We start from the raw sequence: 18406 nt of genomic DNA, 5'->3' as shown, positions 1-18406 counted from the left end.
GATAGATAGATAGATAGATAGATAGATAGATAGATAGATAGATAGATAGAAGTACCAGCGGTGATCGGTTGTCGTTACATAACGGGAGTCATGAATTGATATCACTTTGCAGCATCAAACGCACCCCTCAGCGCTCTCTTCCCTTCTCCCTCTCTTAAGCTTGCGTTTTTTTTTCTTTTCTTTTTTCCACGGCAAAGTGGGTCAATGTGTAAAACACTCCTAACTTGGCCACGCAGATGAGACGAAGACCATGAAAAGCGAAAAGCAGCCTTTCCCCAAAAAGCAATAACGTGACGGAACGGTGGTTCCCCGGCAGAACCCCCCCCCCGACACGCACCGCGGCACCGACCGGTGTGTGTTCTTGTTGCTACTTTTTACTGCTTTGCCTCATCATCGACGCTCACAAGGAGGCAAAATGGGAGTCGCGGTGCGTTCGGCGAAACGCGAAAGTCGGAAACTTCACACCTTCGACCGTCGGAAGCTGCGGCGGCGATTTTTGACGGCCGTCGTTCACGTTACCATCATTGGTATACTCAGTTGTACTTTAGTCAATACTATGCTCGACGATATACATTGCTACGGCATATAGTATACTATGTACCGTAATTTCCGGCGTATAACCCGCGACTTTTTCCACACGCTTTCAACCCTGCGCTTTATGCGGTGATGCGGCTAATTTGTGCATCCCTAACAGCCGCAAGGGGGCACTGGAGCGGAAAAGGTAAGAGTGAGACCGGTGGAATACATGCGCCGAGGAAGTAACTTTTACCGGTCCGGCCCTGTTAGCGCTGCGCTAGCGTGTTACTGCCGCGTCTCAGTGATTTTTACCAGTATGTTGTTTTTTTTTTTTTTTTTTTTCAACCGGCCCTCTGTTAGCGTTAGTGTGGCGGCGCTAGCGTTAGCATTATCATCCGATACACTAAATTATACTTTTCTATACTACACAACAGTACATTTGGCTATACTATTATTAGATTACATTTGAATTAACTATGCCACACTATTTTGATTGCTAAACTGTAATATATTAAGCGATGATAGTACTGTGTACAATCAGACATTATACAACATAATACTTGACTATACAAGACCATGGTGTACTTTAGCACTTAATGCAAAACGTTGGTATGCTGTTACGCTTTAGCAAAATGTATTGTACAGAAATTGAGTTTACTTTTTAATGCCATATCGCAGGGGTGTCAAACTCATTTTTTGTCGCGGGCCACATTGTCGTTCCGGTTCCCCTCAGGGGGCCGTTATGACTGTGAAATCATGAAAAAAATCGTTTGACACGTGAAATTTATGAATTACTTTTGGCATCAGAAATCAAGGGTAATGTTTTTTTTTTTTTTTTTTAAACTATTGTTGACGTTTGGTAACGTAAAAACGCTTGCAATACCTCAACATTATGATTCATGATATGACAATTTAAAATTTTGGTACAGATTTAAATGAGAATCACGGCATGATTTGCCTTCGCGGGCCACATAAAATCATGTGGGGGGGCCGAATCTGGCCCCCAGGCCTTGAGTTGGAAACCTGTGGCATACTGTACTATAGTTTACTGTACTATCCTGGCGGCACGGTGGATCAGCTGGTAAAGCCTCACAGTACTGAGGTCCCGGGTTCGATCCCGGCCCCGCCTGCGTGGAGTTTGAATGTTCTCTCCCCCCCAGCCCCCCCAACCCCCGTGCCTACGTTGGCCGGTGACCAGTTCAGGGTGTGCCCAGGCTCCTGCCCGTTGGCAGCACTTCCCTCGTGAGGATAAGCGAAAAAGAAACTGTATGGATGGATAACTAAACATAACAGCTGGGCCAAGTCCACGCCCGACTCGTTTGTCGGTCGATGTCTTCTTTGGTGGTATTTCCCCTTGCGGTCTCCGGAGGGGAAAGGCCCCCGATGACTAACGTGTTGAATATTAAAAACTCCGGTGAGACACGATGACTGGACAACGCGTGTCGATCGGAGTTTATCGCATCTCTGCCCAAACACTGACTCACTCACTTGAACCGTTTCCTTGGGCTGCGTTCATAATTGCTCATAAGCTATCCGAATATCCGATCATTTAATAAAAATTTGGGGAGGATCAATGCATCCAAAAGTATTCAATCAATTCAATTCAAATTCAAATGTTGATCTGGAAATTTGACGGCTTCCGTAGAAGGGTCAGAGCCAAAAAACAGGCAGAAATCTAAAAAATGTGTTAAAAAAAATACATGAAAAATGTGAAGTTTTACCCGAAAATGACAGAAAAATGGCGACTCACAGCCACATATTACCCGATTCATCCCTGCGCAACTGCGGAGGTGCTCAGACAAGGAACCGTGACGCAGTATCGGGTTTTGAAGGTCCACATTTTCAGTACTGAACGATATCACTTTTACTAAACCGCAAAAACAGGGGGCGATTGTCAAGGACGAGGCGGGTTGCCACAAACCGAGAAAGACGTTTTGAGGGCGGGCTTTGGCGCTCGGTCCCACTTGAGCCTAAAACCTGGAAAAAATTGTTGGGTTTTTTTGTGCATTTTTCCAAATTCAAATCTGGGAATTAGCGCAAAACCAGGAGCCAACCGCGGACTGTTACTCGCAGAACCCCGCGTTCTACGCGACAGCTCGGTACGACGCCGTTGTGCCTTTCTTACCTTTTCGGCCAGCAGCTCCCGGATTTTCCCCGCCTGGAGCCGGAACCTCAGCAGCTGCATCTCCAGAGCCACGCAGCGCTGGTGCCAATCCACGCCGGACGGCGCCGCGCCACCGCCGCCGCTCTCCAGCACGTCGGCCATGGCCGCGATTTCCTCACACTGAAGCGAGAGCAAGAGAGCGAGAGTTGCGTTTATTTGGACCACGCGAGGTGGCGGTTACGGTGACCAACTGGTGAGAGGAGCGCTCGTATCTGTGACTATTTTGGACCGTGGCTGAGGTTCAAGTTCTTGAGTTCTGTCTGTTGATTTTTATCGTACAAGGTGGCGGTTTCCACGGACCTCCTCCGGTGGACATTCGCGACACGCGATGGCGTTTTCCCTCGCGTCTGTTTTCGTTTACGGCGGGGTCGTTCCTCTCCCATCCTCGTGAATCAGCGGGCGAGAAGTGTGGCGGAAAAACTTGAAAAACTTCCTCTCTGTGACACACGCCGGAGACTCGGGGAAACGGACAAAACAGCTGGACCGAGTAAAGCTTGAAACTTTCTTTCCATTCCCTCGCGTTGCCCACACGCACAAAAACCTCAAAGCGGGGTGGTTTGTGTCGGCGGGGGGAGTCGGGTTCATCCGCTCCCGGGCCGGCGGGCCGAAGCGGGTCAGCTCTGGCGACTAACCCCAAACCTCCGTCCTCCCTCCCTCCCTCCGCCAGCAGTGCAATCTCTTCTTAATTACAAGGCAGAGCTGAAACTGGATGCTGGTCCGGTCTGGCACAATGGTGTCTTTCTGCATGACGGTCCCACAAGGGGGGTAGTTGAGGGAGGGGGGGAGGCCGCAGGGGAGTGCTTCAGCTCTCGCAGGCAAAGAGAAAGGAGGCAAGAATGTGTGCCGATGAATGGACAAAGTGCTGAATGCGGGAAGCTGACGGAGCGCTCCAGTTAGTTTTTCAAAGGGGTGAGGACTTTTGGGGGAAAAGTCCGCTCCTCAACGGTTTCATCGATCAGAGGAAGCCGAGCCCGAAAAGATGCAGAAGTCCGTCATCGTGATTTCGAGCTCTCGTGTGAGGGTCACGTTTGCCTATTCCGATTCCAATTCCACTCCTCGAAATCCTTGACCGAAAGTCAATGTGATGAAAAATGGCCACTCCGAAGCAGAGAGACTTAACTTTCTGCATCTCTCCAGTTCTGAGATCAAATAAATAAAGCACGACGATCTCGACAAGGAAAGCAAAGTGAAGCAGCAACGCATCGAAAAGACGAGCGGGGGGGGGGGGGGACGGCCGCGACAGACGAGACGTTCAAAGTCCGACGGTTTTAACTCGCGCGCCGGCGCTCCCTGCAATTAGCCCGCTCGTAAATACAGGCTTGAGCCGTCCAAATTACAGAAGTCCTGCGCGCGGAGGTTTTTGGACCCGGGATGACCACTCGGCCGACTGGCGGCTTTGACGTAAAGCCGCGCAAAAAAAAAAAAAAAATGGCCACACTAAAAGATTCAAACGCTGGCCGTATTAATAGTTGAAAAATTCCGGAGCACTTTGCCGTTTCAAAATGATCGGCATGTCCAGTTACTGATGATTTTATTTTGAAAAAACTGCAGAGGACACGAGAGGCACGACACGTCGGTCGCCTTTCACGGAGGATAAAGAACATACGCCTGCGAGTGCAGTTCTAATTTCTCACCAGACGCGCTCCGCCATGTTTGTGTTCAAATATTTGACGCTTAAAAGGTTTTATTACCGCAACGGTCAATGCTAATTGTTTAGCAGTTAATGGTGTTTTCTTTTATGACTTTGCGTTAAGCTAGCAGGCGCGTTCCCATGCTAAAGTTGTTTGGGATCTAATTGGACTGGTTTCAAGAATTAGTTGAGTGGCAAATGTTCCAAAAGACCAAAATGACACGACGTTTACCACGTCGTGAACGGTGTCACGTCGCACCCAATTTCCGCGGGGACGTCAAGGTGCTAATCCCCCCGCAGGAAAACAAGACACCTCAAGACCACCCACGGGCGTCGCAGTCCGACCCGAACGACGCTGTAAACTTTCCCCCTGACCGGAAGAAGTCAAGCGGGAGTTTCGGAAAAGGCCACCACGGAACCGAGGCGAGGAGAAAATGGGCCACTCTGGCCGACTGAGTCCTGCGTCAACAAAGATTTGACACGTGGGCAAGACTGGAGTCGCTCACACTCCAGATCGGAGCTTTTAGGATTCCGCCTGCCTTGCTGGATTTACGTCGGGCCACCCGGAGAGGTCGGGAGGAGGATCCGCAGGGGGAAAGCTCGCCTCGGATGGCTGCGGACAGACCGAGGTTCTGCGCTAGCGTCAGGCCGGACGGGGCCCAGAACAAACACCGCGGCGGAAACGACGCGGTCGTCTTCTTCGCCGCCGCCGGCCTCGAAGGGGAACCCGTCGGCGTTCCGAAGGAAGAGGTCAAGATGCGGAGCAGGAACGAGCAGAAAATCCCACCCGCGGATTGAGGTGCTGACTTGGTTTAGGCTGTGATCTGGCAAAGCGACCTTGTTCACCCCCGTCTGTGTCTGTGCAGTTTTTAGTTTCAGGTGTTGCGCCGTTGCGTGTCTCATTATTTTCATACTACACAGGTGCCGTCTTGCCCCGTTTTTTTTGTGCCGCTTTTCCAGAGGGATGATGTACAAAATCCACACTTATTAGAAACAGACGCACACGGGCAGGCGACGACACGCCGCTGAGCTCGCAGCTGCGCCGGTGTCAGTGATTAGTCACTTGGGGGGCGTTCGGGTGACGTCATCCCCGGCAGATGTTGTCGCCTCCCGCCTCACGCCCGCCACCCGCCGGTGCCGGTCCCCGCCAGACGCCGCGCGGAATCCAGATGCGGCTCCCGGCTGCGCACGTGCCGGAGTGGCGCGAGGTAGGCGAGCCGAAGCCGTGGCGGCGCTCTGAACGCTTTGCGGATGTACCCGATCGGGCGACTTTTACGCCCCCCCCCCCTTCTTTGTATTTTCACTTGTGGAAGCAGCACTTCATTATTAAATCCACAAGGAAGCCACACGCTGGATTTAAGTATGAAAACATGACGCGCAAACTGTTTCGTTCTTTACAATACCCTCCCTCCATCCATCCATTTTCTCAGCCGCTTATCCTCACTAGAGTCGCGGGGTACACCCTGAACTGGTCGCCAGCCAATCGCAGGGCACATGGAGACAAACGGCCACCCTCACAATCACACCTAGGGGCAATTTAGAGTGTCCAATGAATGTTGCATGTTTTTGGGATGTGGGAGGAAAGCGGAGTGCCCGGAGAAAAGACACCCAGGAACGGGGAGAACATGCAAACTCTACACAGGCGGGGATGGGATCGAACCCGGGTCCTCAGAACTGTGAGGCCAACGCTTTACCAGCTGATCCACCGCGTCGCCAAACATAACCCCCTCAACTGATATTTCTTATATTAAAAAAAAACCCCAAAAACATTTGGAACGTTTTCGGTCGTCATTTTTGGGAGGCGGCTGGAACGGATTAACTGCATTCCCATTGGTTTCAATGGGGAAAGATGATTTGCCATATGAATGTTGCGTATACTTTTGAAAAATGTTTTGCTATTTGTATCGAACGTTGCTTTTCACAAGACGTTCTTCATGTTCATCTTTTTTATTTGTTCACCTCTGTGACCTCCTTTCGTCCTCCCTTTCCACGTCAGTAAATAATGACAAATTTGGCGAAAAAACCGACTGACCGCGCTCGTTTTTAATCAGCCCCGCGTCCATTCCTCTCGCGAGAGGTGTAAACGCGCACCTCGAGGCACCTCACAAGCAACTTTTTTTTTTCTTTAAAGGCAAGAATTTGGGTTTATTGGGGTAGACCGCGAAGGAAAACACGGGCAAATAAACGTGCGCTTTGAGGATGCGGCTCATCCGACGCGCCGGCTAACGTGTGGGCGGAGCTCTCGGGCTGTTCTGAGCTCCCATTTCCGTGCCGGTTATGAATGGACCTGAAAAATGCTGGCGACGTCGCTTTTGTTTTCCTTCTTTTGACAGCAAAAAAGTTGATGTCGAATGTTCTGAACTCCCATTTCCGTCCCGACAGTTGATAAATACGATATAGTTTTATTTTAAAAATATTAATCTATTGTTTTGAAATATTTTACTATGTACTATCTACTCATACTGATTGTATATATTTTCATGCCCTCGACATCAATTTTTTATCTACACACATTGTATATTTTATCATTATTTTTAAGATAATAAAATAAAAAATATATTATTAAGAGAATATTATTAATAATATTATTTGTAAAACAATTTATCGTACACATTATTGCATTTCAATTTAAGATTTGATACAACAAAATTGTTTTATTTTTCATTATCCTTAAAATAGTGGCCCATTTAAAATATTTTTAAATGAATAAAATACAGGAACATTTGGAAAGAAGTTAAAATTCTGGCAAATTAAAAAAAATATTTACATCCTGGTTAATAGAACAGAGTCTCCGTGTATGTGCGTGTATATGTATATATTCAACGCGTGTGTATACACACAGACAGTTAAATTAATAATACATATAGATATGAATAAAGCAAGAGTCACTGATGTTTACGTGGCGCGGGCAGCGCGGGTTCGATTCCCGCTCAATATTTGCCCTGCGACTGACTGCCGACCCGTTCAGGGTGTCGTCGACCTTTCGCCCGAAGTTAGCCGGGATAGGCTCCTTCCCTCCCGTGCCCCTTGTGTGGATAAGCGGCTTGCAAATTAGATGGGTGGATAAAGAATTCATTCATGTTTTGAACTTCTGTTTCCGTGCCAGTTGTGCCGTCGCGATCAGAATCAGAACCAGAATCAACGTTTAGCTGACGCCATCTCGACAAATTCGTTAAGGTTGAATGCAACTTTTAGGGAGAAAATTAAATATGTTTTTCTTGACTAAAAAAGTAATGGGAAAATAATTACCTCCTTTTAGTAAAGTGTTAAAAAGTTTCAGTGCATGAAAAAATTTGATTTATATAATACATATTTAATTTGAAGTTTAATGGAAATGCAAAAAAAATCATTTCCTTCTCTTTCAGTATATAAAAATACAATTTTTGGAATGAAATATGAAATAAAAAGTATTAGAAAAAAGTTTAAAAAAACTAAAAAAGTATTATAAAAACGATTACCTGCTTTTAATAAAGTGTTAAAAAGATATAGTGCATGAAAAAAAAATTAGATTTGTATAATACATATTTAATTTGAAGTTTAATGGAAATGCAAAAAAAAAATCATTTCCTTCTCTTTCAGTATATAAAAATACAATTTTTGGAATGAAGTATGAAAAGAAAAAGTGCAGAGTAGAAATAAACATTGCGCACGTGCCTCACAATCGGTGCAGACGGACAAGCGCAAAAATGTATTTTGTTTTTTTTTGCGTTTTTACCTTTTGGGTCGTTGACTCCACCACCGACTCAGAATCGCACGTCCACGCCGTCCACGCCGTTTTGCTCCAGCCGCTCATTCATTCTTCTTCTTCTTCGTCTTCGTCTTGATGGAGCTCCCAGCCACCGGTCTCGCCTGGCCCAGCTCAGCTCGCCTTGTGAGCCTGCTGCGTGCTTAGCCGCAAAGCGCGCGCGCGCACGTGCACGCGCACGCACGCTCCTCCTCCCGGCCTCCATTGAGTTAGAACGTCTTCCTTTAAAGGGCCCGAAGCGGGATCAGGTTTCTGCACGGAGTCGCCCCTCACCCTCTTCTTGGACACTCCCACTCGAGTGCGTGTGTGTGTGTGTGTGTGTGCGCAGGATATTGCCTGTGGTCCCACGGGCCGTAAACACACACTTTGGGTTCCGTCCGGACGTTTACAGCTTCACGGAATCACAGCGACGGGTCCAGTCGCGACGTTGCCGAAAGTTCCTCTCGTGCTAAAACGTCATCACGCTGGACGCAAGATCGATTATGTATCACTAAATATGAGAGGAAGTGATTTCAATCGGAAATGGAAACGTTCATTTTTTTTTTCTACATAAAATTCGTTCTGTGGTTTTTAAAAATTATTCTTACACATTTTATTGTGGATTTAAATATCTCAAATCACGTGTCATTGTCATTTACGTGGTGTTGTTTTACAATGTTTGTTCGCGCGCGCCCTCTGGTGGACGCAATGAGCAACAACAGTTAATTTGATTTAAAAACAAAACAAAAGTGAAGTTTGTGGAATCATCTATCCCAGCGGTTCTGGCCCCTCACCTGAAAAATGTTGACAGTTCCTCACTTGTCTCCGAATATGTCACCAAAATCATTTTATTGTCTAAAATGCCAAAAATCCGAGGAAAAGCACAATTTGTGCCAAAACAAATAATCTTTGCCATACAAACCAACAAGATGTAAATACCCAATATTATATTGCAGTAAATGTATTCAGTGACAGGGAGACAACAATATTCTATCCATCCAGCCGCCTATTCTATACAATATTTTAAATAAAACAATAAAACAACAACAACGCTGCACTTGCTTGTGGTCATTTTCACAGATTTGCTCTCCCACAATGCAACGCTGCGCTACAAATCTCGCCGGTTGACGTTTAAGGCCAGCGAGTACAGAAATGTTTTGGGTTTTTTTGTCCCCCCCCCCCTTCCTCCCTTCCTCCCTTCCTCCCTTCTACATAAATGCAAAAAACAGACGTCTGGTGTCAAACCGACGCATGAATCCCGTTGCCTGCTTGTCGGGCTCAAACGTTGAACTTAACGACGCAAATCTTTCCCTGACGTTCGGGCCCCGAAACGCCGACTTTGGAGCTCAAGTGGCCCAAATCGCAAAAAGTCTGGCAAAGATGCTCAGCGAGACGTAAAGTAGCAAACAACAACTACAAAGACAAAAACAAGAGTTGATTTATTTTGTTTTAATAAAGCAAAGTCCGCTTTTTTTAAAATCTGCAAGGTGGCGCAAAAAGAAAAAAAAAATAAACGTGTTTTTTTTTCTCCTTTTTTAATCAGAAAAGTAGTCAAACATTTGGATTTTTTTGGGGTGTGTTTTTATTTAGTCACATATCTGAAATTTCGCAAAGGAAAGTTTATTTCCAGAAGAAAAAAAAATCATTTTTTAATAGAAAAATGAGGAGGAAAAAAAGTGGTTTTTTTTAAATATAAGATTTTTTTTTCCCTTTTTTAATCTGTTCAAGTCGTGTAAATTTTTGAGTAAATTACAAACTGATTTTTTTTGGGGGGGGAGTAGAAAATATTTTGTTGTGCTGTCAGTGGAGGAGTGTACGTAGTAAGAAAAAGTATAAAAAGTGTGATTTTAAAAATATGAACTTGTAAAAAAAATGGAGCTGTACGTTAATCTTTGCAAGCAAATATACAGAAACTGCTTTTTTTCTTCTTTTTTTGTAAAATAGGAATAAAAAAAAAAAAACATCCCATTTTGCGACACTAACAGCATCCCGCGCGTCTTCCTTTGTGCCAATTTTAGCTGCGCACGTGGCCCGTTTTTCACAGCTCAAGCCACAAGCGAGCGACCCGCGGCCAACGATGGCGGTCGGCGGTTTGCGGGGTTGGCGGCAGATTTCGCCTCTCCGGGTTATTCGTAGACGCGCCGGCCGAGCGCATCATTATGTCTCTTGGTGCGTCATCGGAACGCGCCGTCGTCCGATCACCGCCGTATTGTCACTTTCTCCATCTAAAAATGCACCGGTAAAAGTCACTTCCTCGGCACATATATTCCACGGCTCTCTCTGACCTTTTCCGCTCGAGTGCCCCCTTGCGGCCGTTAGAAAAAAATGCACAAATTATGAAAATAATTATGGTAATAAAGTATACATGTTGTGATTTTATGTAACAACATAGATTTTTATATCAAGTAGAAATCCATCGTTGGATTTTTGCTCTCATCGTTAAGAGGGGCAAACAGTCTTTCATTTTTCGTATGCAAATAAAGTCATTCGAGGGCTTTTTTTTTTCTTCAATTTTATGAGTAAAAGTAGCGAGAAAACATTTTTTTTAAATTTTTTTCCCCCTCCAAAACGAAGCATTATACCGTACTTTCCGGCCTATCAGCCGCAACTTTTTTCACACACTTTTTCAACCCCGCGTTTTATGCGGCGATGCGGCTAATTTGTGAATTTTTTTTCTAACGGCCACAAGGGGGCACTCGAGGGGAAAAAGCCTAGAGGTGAGACCGGTGGAATATATGTGCCGAGGAAGTGACTTTTACCGGTCCGGCCCTGTTAGCGCTGCGCTAGCGTGTTACTGCCGTGATTTTTACCGGTATGTTTTGTTTTTTAACCAGCCCTGTTAGCGTGAGCGCGGTGGAGCTAGCGTTAACATGGCGGTGCTACCGTTAGTGTGGTGGCGCTAGCGATAAACTCTCTGCGTCGAGTCTTTCTTTGTAAATATCTCGTGTTTCAATGTGGGCACTTGCGGCTTTTACACGGTTGCGGCGTATGTATGTACCAAATGGTATTTCCTTTACAAATGTTCTGGGTGAGGCTTATAACCAGGTGAGCTCTGGAGGTTGGAACTACAGTATATATATATATATTTTTTTTTTTTTCTTTTGGGGGGGGGGGGGGAGTAAAGCATTTTCTTCCTCCCTCTGGCCGGAGTACAGAAAATACATTTTTTTTTCCTTCCCTTTTCACAATGTTGAGAGGAGATTTACGGCATTTCTCGGCGCGTCAGCGTTTAAGGAGGAAACGCTTGCGGAAGACGCGTTGGGGCCGTTAAAGGGGAAATCAATCCACACCGCCGCCGCCGACGTTGCGGCGTTCAAACGTCACGCAAATACGCGGCCCATCGGTGACGAGTCGAGTTTAACGGCGTGCACGAGACACGAAAGCAAAATTTCATCATGTGCGATAATAATGTTACTTTCATTCAGGGTTTTTTTTTTTTTTAATCCAAAATTAAATTAATATCCTCCCCACACCAAACACCTCATGTTGGACAATGTAAAAAAATATACATATTAGACCAAAAATTTATCAAATATAAAAAAATATATATTTAAATACAGTAGGTATTATAAACCACTGCGCTCACTGAGATATTTATTTTTTTTATTTGGTGAAGTAGAAAAATTGTCAGTGCGTGAGGAATCATATTTACCCGAAACGCTGCAACGTCACTTCCTTAACTGATGGAAGTTTGTCACTTGCTGCCCTCTGCTGGACAACATGGGAACCCCCTGAGTCATTTCCGAGATGACCGCCAGAGGGAGCACTGACAAACGGAAGAGAGGAATTCATCCATTTGTAAGCGTTCATCCACTTAGGGGAAGAAAAAGACCAAACACTAAAGATAACTCAGTGAATAATCCATCATTTTTGACTATAATTAATATTAGTTAGCGGACATCAAAAGTCTAAACACCCCGGTTCAGAAGCCGTGTGTTCATGACATGAAACAAAACACTAAATTGAAATTATTTCAAATCATTTTCATTCACAGGCGTGCCATCTATAATATGGACACTACTTTATCCTCTTCCAAAAAAATTAAAATGAAATTAAAATGAAAATACTGCTCAGGAGTTCTCTTCTGTCTCCGTGTACATCTGTTTGTCTGCATTATACTGCCCCAAGTGGCCAAAGAAATCACACAATAATTCAAAGAAAAATGAAAAACGAGTGTGACAAAATTGCTTTAGTTATTTACGTTATATTAAATGAACATAACTTTTTTTTAGAAAGTACTATATTGTAATTATATCATATATTTGTCTTTATTAAAATAGACATTTCTCGTCAAGGGGGAAAACGATTTGAGATGCGAGTATTTTGAGTTCTGAGCGCGGTCACGGAACGGATTAAGCTCGTTTCTCAAGGCACCGGTGTACGTACATACTTGGGACATTTCTGGTTTGGCGGCGCCATTTAAAATATGGCCCTTGGCTCAATCAAGGTTTTTGAACCGCTGCAAGTGCTAATGAGCCAAATGGTCCGCCGGAGGGTCTTTGATGGTTTGGATTAAGGGGGGTTGCCGTTGAGAGGCATCCCATTAGGACGCACCCCCCCCCCCCCCCATCAACCAAACGGGCATCATCGGCTTCTTGTTTGGGGGCGAGTGGCAGAAAGGGGCCCCCCGAGACAATCCAGCACTCTCTCCGGCGTCGCAACCCAAAAGGACCCCCCGCCCGGACCCTCGCCCCCCCCAACGCCACCTCCCGTCGAGCAACGGACGCCGTGATCAAAGGGAGCCGTCGCCCCCCCCCCCGCCCCCGTCGCGATCTCCCGTCTGCCCGCTCAACCGGACTGAAGGACCGGAGGGCGTCCTGCTTCTCAAGACTGATTGGAACACAATGCGGGCCTCGACCCCCCCACCCGTCCGCACCCCCCACCCCCCACGCTGTGGCAGTTATGCGTTTTAAAGCATCCCACGCAAATCCATTCCGAGAGGGTCCAGAAACCCTCAGGAGCAGGTGGCGGATTGTGTCCGCCTGGAATCGGTTCTTTCTTGGCCAGCGAGCCAACGGCAAGACGGTTTTCGTGAGAACTGTGACCAGAGACGGCGTCAGCAAGAAGGCTGACTTTTGATACGTTTCAGTCTTTGCGCTCCATCCGTCGGGTCTCAAGACCAGGGGCGTTCAAACATTTTCCTCCGAGGGGCACAAGTAGAAAATCCGAGAGCCGGTTCAGTATTTTCCCCCTTGAATTTATGAAACCCGTTAAAACCAAACCACCAAGAAAATATCGATTAATTATTTGATCCTGGAGTAGTTTTTGAAAAAAAACTGCCAAATGGGATCTTTCTGTTCATATGCGGAGAAGCAACGTGAAGGATTTCAGGGCTGCCAACGGTCCCGGCTTGACTTTAGCTCTGCCGCGGCGCCATTGAGCAGCAGTCAAATGACATCTCCCGATTCAGAACCAAAACGGGAGCAATCTGTACCCAGATGATAATCTAAATTTGTGTTTAATTGACGGAATATTCATGTGACGCGTTTGCAAATCCAAGCGTGACGTGGAGCGCAAAGCGGAGCAAACCGGTTTTGCCTCTGGAAATGAATCGCGAACGTTATTTTATGCAACCCCCAGCGTTATGAGGAGAAATTCTCTTACGAGTTGTAATTATTTTCTTTGTGTCGTTACATAACGAGCTCTAAAAACGATTTATTCAAAGTAGTCGTCATAATAGTTATCAGGGGCGTCGCACCCAACGGAATATGTAAATGCCGAATAATCAACTAATTTGGTTTTTGAGGTGCCAAGTCATTGTCCTGGTCTCTACTCTAGTCTTCGAGGTCAAGGTCCATACCAGAATTTTAGTAACTGAAGTCCAGGTACACGTCGAAGGTCATGCCGGTACTCTCGTCATTAAAGTCCAAGTACATGTCCACCAGGTACCCAAGTCGCTGAAGTTCAGGTCCAAGTTCATACAGGATTCTGAAATTAGGGGTCCAGATACTTCAGATTTTATGGTCCGGTCCGTGTCCGTGCGTGTATTCTTGTCACGGTGGTCCTGGTTAACCCGCCAGAGTTTCACATCTAACTCCAGATCCAGATTCATGTAGAGTTACTAATCTGTCTTCTGGCCACTGAGGTCCAGGCCCATGTCAGTTCTCAAGATCCAAGCCAAGTCAAGTTTGACTGAGTTACTGATCTGGCCTTTGAGGTGCACGTTAGCACACTTAAATCCTTACGGTCTAGATCTGTGTCCATGTCTGAACCATTAGTCACTACAGTCCTGCTTCATGCCCTAGTACTGTATTTGAGCTCCAGTTCTACGTCCGTGTCTACTTCTGTATCATTGCTGTAGTCAGATGGAGTTCGTCATGCCTCGGACTCAAAGCCATATCTAGATCTAGGTGACATTGAGCTGCACCTCCACACGAGGGTGCCAGTGTCACCCGTCTTGCCGCCCTGTGGTTTTTCCTCCCCCTGCCTGATTCCTTGAGCTCCCTCACATCTGGCCCAAGTTAGCACGCTAGCGGACGTGCCCAAACCCCCCCCCCCTTGCAAAAACTGAAGCAGTCCTGGGAGGTAAACACTTCCCCATATGGGCCAGACGCAGCTCGGCCTCCCAAATGAGGCTGCTTGGACCCGACCCACGTGTTCCGCAGACGGGAATGCAAAACATCCTGAGCTGGGTAGCGCGCACAACAGTCAACATCTGGATCGCAGATGTGCCGCATATTTTTTTCATGTTTTATGAAACAAATATAGCACTGTGCAGTACTGCATAAAAAGCAAGGTACAGTAGCCCCTCGTTTATCGCAAGGATTTTGTTCCAGAAACCCCGAGATAGACGAAAACCTGCCAAGTAGTGTCCACATATGCATATATATTTTTTTATTACTTGTCTCTATATTTAGTCGAGGGCTGTGCCCTGGTCCGTAACTCTAGTCTTTCAGGTCCTCTTCAATGTCTTTGAGGTCTACAGCAGGTCCATGTTCTGTATTTAAATGTTTTTATGTTTTTCATCGTGTAAAACGGTGAACTTGTGTATGAAATGCAAAATACAAATAAATTTGCTCACATCAAAGGTTTGTGTCCTTGAACCACAATCTCGGTTTTGTGGTCAGAGTATGCCCTGGTCCAAGCCATAAGTTTTTGTTTTCAAGGACTATGCTCTGGGTCATCGCTGGTCATGATGGTCTAGATTAAATGTCTGGACTCTTGTGTTTCAGGGCCAGGTCCATACTAAAATCCTTACTCTGGTCACTCCGGTTCAGTTTCAGCTCTTGTTTCTTATCTTGGTGGTCAAGGACTATGCCCTGGTCCATACTCTGGTCCTTGTGGTCTTTCAGTTCCAGGTCCATGGACTGGTCAATACACAAGTCTTTGAGGTAAAGGTCTGTAGCAAATCTGTGTCCTTTCCAGTCCTGAATCACATCCTCACTCAAGGCTTAGTGTTCTTGAACTATGCTCCGGTCCAATCTCCTGAACTCTTGTCTTTCAGGGCCCAGTTCATTCCAGGCTACATACCCGAGCCTCTGAGGTGCAGGTCTGTAGCTAATCTGTTTCCTTTCCAGTCCTCACTCAAATCTTGAACTATGCCCTGGTCCAATCTCCTGAACTCCAGTCTTTCAGGGCCAGGTTCATGCCAGGCTCCATACTCGAGCCTTTGAGGTGCAGGTCTATGTCAGTCCTCTTGTCTCTTGGTCCATGTCCTGGTCAAGCTCTAATCTTTGTTATCAGGGTCAGTGCTGCAGTCCACAATGTAGTCCTTGTGCACATGGTCCAGGGGCTTCTACTCGGCTAATAATCTAGCCTAGCATGACACTTTCACGTACCGTGAGATGTCGTCTTCGGATCACGCCACTAGCTGACATCATCTAGCTGGTCTTGGGGTGGGGGGCGGGGGGGGGGGGGGGGGGGGGAAGAATCTATTCGACTGGTCCCAGTGCGTATAAATCGAGCTGTTTAATCTCTACATCATGCATGTCATGTAATTAGCATCTTAACGGCGTGACCCAAGATGGCCGACAAAGTGCCCTTTTTTGTAGTGTTGGCACTTCGAAACTGAACTTGGCAACCGGGACCGGGAACAAAAAACAGATGCATGATGGGACGTAAACGTAGCGCTCGTCCGACACGACGGTTAGCTACACGATCGTGACGGACGTGCAATAGAAATGTAACCATCGGCGCATTTTGATCGGCAGAACTTTTAACCCCGAAAATATGACAAAAAAAATGTCCCGCCTCCCAAAAAAAAATAAAAAATACTGCAGTGAATAAATTATACATTAATATGGTTTTCCACATGTTCAGTCTGAATAATTCACATTAAATATTGAAACACTTTTGAGGTTTGAAATGTTTGAAGGCCAGTATGTTTCCATATTGACAATATTTGAATATGAATATTAATTACCATAAATTAAAAACAACTCCATCCTTTTGAGATGCTATTTTCATCCAACACACGCTTGTAATATTACGAACAGGTAAAAGATGGGAAATGTTACTACACAATAATAACTTTCATTTCTTTGGGCCTAATTTTATTTACATATATTTAGGCTAAAAAAAGGAATATGGATTAAAACCATGGAAATTAAATAGTTCTAAAAATGTTAGGTCATAAATTGAACTCAATATGGATTTGGGTTTACTTAATAAAAAGAAAGGACAGCTCATTTTTTTCAAACTATTTTTGGATCTTACATTTATCAAAATAAAAATTAAGTTTCAGGTTGGTTTATCGAAGACAGATGAACATTCTAAAAAATTAAGGGACTGTTCCAAAATTAAAAAATTTAAAAAAAAGTTACATCATAAATTGATGTAAATTTAGGGGATAATTTAAGGAAAAATGATAATTCAAATTTTTTTCGGGCAATAATTTTAGGTCCTAAGTAGGTTAGGAACAGAAATTTTAATTCTAAAACAATTACCTAAAAAAAAATATGGATACTGTACATTCCCACAGCATCTGAAGGAGGAAGGCGTGCAGTTCTGCTCAGCTCCACCAGGAGGCACTTGTGCACTGCGTTAGGCTGGTCAGCTGAAGGCCCCAAAAACGCAGCATAATTCAAAAGTGCTATTAAGTTATTATTTTGTCAGACATATGCTGCATAGCATCTCAAACGATATGTATCCTCTTTGGATTCTTTTTTTGGGGCGCTAACGTCGCGGTTTGCCGTTTTATCATCCAAACGGCTGACAGGTTTAGCTTAGCACGTAGCCCGGACAGCGAAAATGAAATCATTTTCGCTCCGGCGGGCGGGCAAAACGAGGACGACGACGTCACGAAAAGGCGCGTTGAGTCATTGACGCACCTGCGAGCGCGCGCGCGCACGTACGTGTGCGGTTTGTTTTGAAGCAGCGCGGGTTGTAATTACGAGTTAATGAATGTGTTTGGTTCTACCCACGTAACAAGTTTTCCCGCGTGCGCCCCCCCCCCCCCCCCCCGCAAACACACCCGCTTTTGCCACCTGTTCCGCTGCAGCCGACTCGTTTCTGGGTAAGGAGATCCCCGCGTTTAAGTATGGATATACACCCCCCCCCTCCCCCCGCCACTCTTTGATGAACTGCTCCACTGCGCCAGAATGTACGCAGAAGCGTGTGAGCCTTAAACACAATTTTGTACGCAGTCGGGTCTTGTGCTCTTTTGTTGTTGTCAAAGGCAGCGGGGGGCTGACGTTTGCCTGCAAATTTCCAAGCGTGAGAAGGGACCATTTGGAATGGATGAGTTTTTCCATTTAGCGTTCGTAGCCCCTTTCGCGCCGGCACGGCGGGGCAGCTAGCTGGAGAGCATTGGCCTCACAGTTCTGAGGACCGGGATTCAAACCCCGGCCTCCCCTGTGTGGAGTTTGCATGTTCTCCCCGTGCCTGCGTGGCTTTTCTCCGGGTACTTTGGTTTCCTCCCACATCCCGAAAACATGCAACATTAACTGGATATTCTAAATTGACCATAGGTGAGATTGTGAGTATGTCTCCATGTGGCCTGCGATTGGCTGGTGACCAGTTCAGGGTGTACCGTACCTCCTGCCCAATGACAGGTAGCATAAGGTCCAGCACTCACGTGACTATTGTGAGGATAAGCGGCTCAGAAAATGGCACGGACCGATATTTTTTTCCCAGTGGGACTGTTTTGTGTGAAAGCAACCGACTGGGACCGTTTCCAGACTTGGGCGCTAAGATTTGTCAGCGCATTTATGATGCTTAGAAAAATCCGCATTTGTCGCCCCCTTTCACACTGCCAGTCAAACCTGGCGTTGCTGTCTTGTGTGAAAGGCACCGGGGCTACGCTACCACTCGGATTTAAGAGCCTGGAATGTGAGCATTCGCGGCCCCTTTCACGCTGTCTGCCAAACGAATAAAATGGACTAACTAACTGTTGATGTAGGCCGTCCATGATCTGAGCCGCTCATCCTCACAA

At 46.0% G+C, this 18406-nt stretch overlaps 1 protein-coding gene across 3 annotated transcripts in view; it reads right to left on the bottom strand.

Moving 5' to 3' along the window:
- plekhh1 (pleckstrin homology domain containing, family H (with MyTH4 domain) member 1) overlaps nt 1-11745 on the bottom strand; it is a 32437-nt gene extending 20692 nt beyond the window's left edge. Inside the window, exons 1-3 of one of the 3 annotated variants that reach the window (XM_061844246.1) lie at nt 11687-11745; nt 8026-8519; nt 2642-2800 (exon numbers count right to left, since the gene is read on the bottom strand). In XM_061844246.1, coding sequence (XP_061700230.1) covers nt 2642-2800; nt 8026-8103 — 237 coding nt within the window. In that variant the 5' untranslated portion in view covers nt 8104-8519; nt 11687-11745. The remainder of the gene's footprint in view (nt 1-2641; nt 2801-8025; nt 8520-11686) is intronic. The other 2 variants (XM_061844248.1, XM_061844247.1) reach the window with 2 other exon arrangements.
- Nucleotides 11746-18406: the final 6661 nt, after the last annotated feature.

Source organism: Syngnathoides biaculeatus, chromosome 15, assembly GCF_019802595.1.
Source record: "Syngnathoides biaculeatus isolate LvHL_M chromosome 15, ASM1980259v1, whole genome shotgun sequence".
In the NCBI taxonomy this organism is placed as follows: Eukaryota; Metazoa; Chordata; class Actinopteri; order Syngnathiformes; family Syngnathidae; genus Syngnathoides; species Syngnathoides biaculeatus.
The sequence above is the reverse complement of the archived record's forward strand: the minus strand, read 5'-3'. Positions and strand labels throughout refer to the sequence as shown.